The sequence below is a fragment of the Egretta garzetta genome, unplaced genomic scaffold, assembly GCF_000687185.1.
Source record: "Egretta garzetta isolate BGI_Z169 unplaced genomic scaffold, ASM68718v1 scaffold1098, whole genome shotgun sequence".
Taxonomy (NCBI): domain Eukaryota; kingdom Metazoa; phylum Chordata; class Aves; order Pelecaniformes; family Ardeidae; genus Egretta; species Egretta garzetta.
Window position 1 is genome coordinate 1,446 of NW_009260510.1, and position 3,378 is coordinate 4,823.

The following is a 3,378-nucleotide window of genomic DNA, read 5'->3' on the forward strand; positions in this document are numbered from 1 at the left end:
ATGGTCTTGTTGGCGGTCTCCTTGGTGGAGATGGTCTTGCTGGCGGTCTCCTCGGTGGAGATGGTCTTGTTGGCGGTCTCCTTGGCAGAGATGGCCTCCTTCATGCTCTCCTTGGCAAAGATGGTCTTGTTGATGATCTCCTTGATGCTGTCCTTGATATTCTCCTTGGCAAAGATGGGGTCCTTGGCAAAGATGGGCTCGTTGGCAATCTTCTCGGTGGAAATGGTGGAGATCTCCCAGGGTGAGTGAGAGCGGGAGCAGCCCTTAGTGTGCCTGGGTTTAGCTGGGGAAAGGAAGCTCTGGTCTGGAGCCTGCTGTCTGGGCATACGGGGCCCCTCGTTCCCCTCCTGGGTCAGGCTCATGAACGAGGGTTCAGCCCTTGGGGGTTTCTGTATGTGCCTGCCGTGCAAGCGGGCCTTGTCTGTGCCGCAAGCTGGTCCTGGCTAGCAGGGCTCCCTGCTGACCCAGGGTGGGGAGGGCAGAGCTGGGGGCCGAGGGGAGAGGGCATCTGCTGTACCAATGTGCTACTTACTGCCTTTCCCTTGTTTTGACCATCCAGGCTGAAAATTGTGAACAACACCGTCCCCAAAATACGTCTGCGCTCCCTGCCAGGCTTTGGGCACGAGGTGGGCTTAAACACCCAGCTGCTGGTTGAGAGCACGAGGTAGGACACGTCCATCGGGGCACCGCACGGGGCGGGGGGGTCACCATCTCTTGGGAAAGCAGATGTCCAGCAAGTTCCCTGAGCCGTCTGCTGTGTTTCCCCTGACGCAGCGCGCGGGGCAGGGTGCTCTGCCTGCAGGTGGAAGCAGATGTGGTCATGCTGGTCCAGGGCAAGGGGGCGGCTCGCCAGAACAGTGAGGACTGCAAGACTTTGGGCATAGACATCCGCGTGAGGTAGGCATCCAAGCGTGAGGTTGGCATCCAAGCGAGGTGGCATCCAAGCGAGGTGGCATCTGCGTGCGTGGGTGGCTCATGGCCAGCATGTGGCCCCTGCAGCAGTGGCAGACCTTGGCGCTGTTGGCCATCGAAGGCGTTGCCTTTGCCCTTGACTCCTCAGAGGCTGAGGTACCGGGCTGCCAGCGCTGGAGGGGAACTGCTGAGCTTTCTTGTAAAATCTGGGCTCAAGAAAGAATCTCCCTGGGCCGTGCCGGCAACCCAGCACCGGGCCGGATTCAGAGGGCTTGGGCTTGGGCTTGGGCTTGGCAATAGTTTGGCACTGACTATGGCCCTGGCCGGTGCAGGCGAGGCCTCGCGTTTCCTGCTGACCCAGGGTGGGGAGGGCAGCGCTGGGGGCTGAGGGGAGAGGGCATCTGCTGTACCAATGTGCTACTTACTGCCTTTCCCTTGTTTTGACCATCCAGGCTGAAAATTGTGAACAACACCGTCCCCAAAATACGTCTGCGCTCCCTGCCAGGCTTTGGGCACGAGGTGGGCTTAAACACCCAGCTGCTGGTTGAGAGCACGAGGTAGGACACGTCCATCGGGGCACCGCACGGGGCGGGGGGGTCACCATCTCTTGGGAAAGCAGATGTCCAGCAAGTTCCCTGAGCCGGCTGCTGTGTTTCCCCTGACGCAGCGCGCGGGGCAGGGTGCTCTGCCTGCAGGTGGAAGCAGATGTGGTCATGCTGGTCCAGGGCAAGGGGGCGGCTCGCCAGAACAGTGAGGACTGCAAGACTTTGGGCATAGACATCCGCGTGAGGTAGGCATGCACGTTAGGTAGGCATCCAAGCGTGAGGTTGGCATCCAAGCGAGGTGGCATCCAAGCGAGGTGGCATCTGCGTGCGTGGGTGGCTCATGGCCAGCATGTGGCCCCTGCAGCAGTGGCAGACCTTGGCGCTGTTGGCCATCGAAGGCGTTGCCTTTGCCCTTGACTCCTCAGAGGCTGAGGTACCGGGCTGCCAGCGCTGGAGGGGAACTGCTGAGCTTTCTTGTAAAATCTGGGCTCAAGAAAGAATCTCCCTGGGCCGTGCCGGCAACCCAGCACCGGGCCGGATTCAGAGGGCTTGGGCTTGGGCTTGGGCTTGGCAATAGTTTGGCACTGACTATGGCCCTGGCCGGTGCAGGCGAGGCCTCGCGTTTCTCTCGGGCCAAGGCCTTTCCCAGCCGTTCATCTGCGCCGCTTTTTCTTCTCTGTTTCGCCGTCACCCAGACCCAACGTGCCCCTTCTGGATCAGCCGCTGAAACGCTTCCTGAGCGACGCCCCGCGGGGGCCGGCTAGCAGGGCTCCCTGCTGACCCAGGGTGGGGAGGGCAGCGCTGGGGGCTGAGGGGAGAGGGCATCTGCTGTACCAATGTGCTACTTACTGCCTTTCCCTTGTTTTGACCATCCAGGCTGAAAATTGTGAACAACACCGTCCCCAAAATACGTCTGCGCTCCCTGCCAGGCTTTGGGCACGAGGTGGGCTTAAACACCCAGCTGCTGGTTGAGAGCACGAGGTAGGACACGTCCATCGGGGCACCGCACGGGGCGGGGGGTCACCATCTCTTGGGAAAGCAGATGCCCAGCAAGTTCCCTGAGCCGTCTGCTGTGTTTCCCCCGATGCAGCGCGCGGGGCAGGGTGCTCTGCCTGCAGGTGGAAGCAGATGTGGTCATGCTGGTCCAGGGCAAGGGGGCGGCTCGCCAGAACAGTGAGGACTGCAAGACTTTGGGCATAGACATCCGCGTCAGGTAGGCATCCAAGCATGAGGTAGGCATGCGCGTGAGGGTGGCATCCAAGCGAGGTGGCATCTGCGTGCATGGGTGGCTCATGGCCAGCATGTGGCCCCTGCAGGCACGTTAGGTAGGCATCCAAGCGTGAGGTTGGCATCCAAGCGAGGTGGCATCCAAGCGAGGTGGCATCTGCGTGCGTGGGTGGCTCATGGCCAGCATGTGGCCCCTGCAGCAGTGGCAGACCTTGGCGCTGTTGGCCATCGAAGGCGTTGCCTTTGCCCTTGACTCCTCAGAGGCTGAGGTACCGGGCTGCCAGCGCTGGAGGGGAACTGCTGAGCTTTCTTGTAAAATCTGGGCTCAAGAAAGAATCTCCCTGGGCCGTGCCGGCAACCCAGCACCGGGCCGGATTCAGAGGGCTTGGGCTTGGGCTTGGGCTTGGCAATAGTTTGGCACTGACTATGGCCCTGGCCGGTGCAGGCGAGGCCTCGCGTTTCTCTCGGGCCAAGGCCTTTCCCAGCCGTTCATCTGCGCCGCTTTTTCTTCTCTGTTTCGCCGTCACCCAGACCCAACGTGCCCCTTCTGGATCAGCCGCTGAAACGCTTCCTGAGCGACGCCCTGCGGGAGCTGGTGAGCCTGCAAAGCCGTCTGCACGCGTGCCATCAGCGCGGGGCTGGGTGGGCAGCACGGGCAGGGCAGGCAGCACGGGCAGGGCAGGCACCAGCAGCC

General features: G+C 61.8%; 1 protein-coding gene across 1 annotated transcript in view; it reads left to right on the plus strand.

Moving 5' to 3' along the window:
* Window positions 1-3,378, plus strand: part of LOC118452868 (BPI fold-containing family B member 4-like) — a gene marked incomplete at both ends in the record, with an annotated part of 6,178 nt that overhangs the window by 1,403 nt on the left and 1,397 nt on the right. The window contains 4 exons of the mRNA XM_035900132.1: window positions 31-241; window positions 560-664; window positions 775-897; window positions 3,216-3,279. Of these exons, the coding sequence (XP_035756025.1) occupies window positions 31-241; window positions 560-664; window positions 775-897; window positions 3,216-3,279 (503 nt within the window). The remainder of the gene's footprint in view (window positions 1-30; window positions 242-559; window positions 665-774; window positions 898-3,215; window positions 3,280-3,378) is intronic.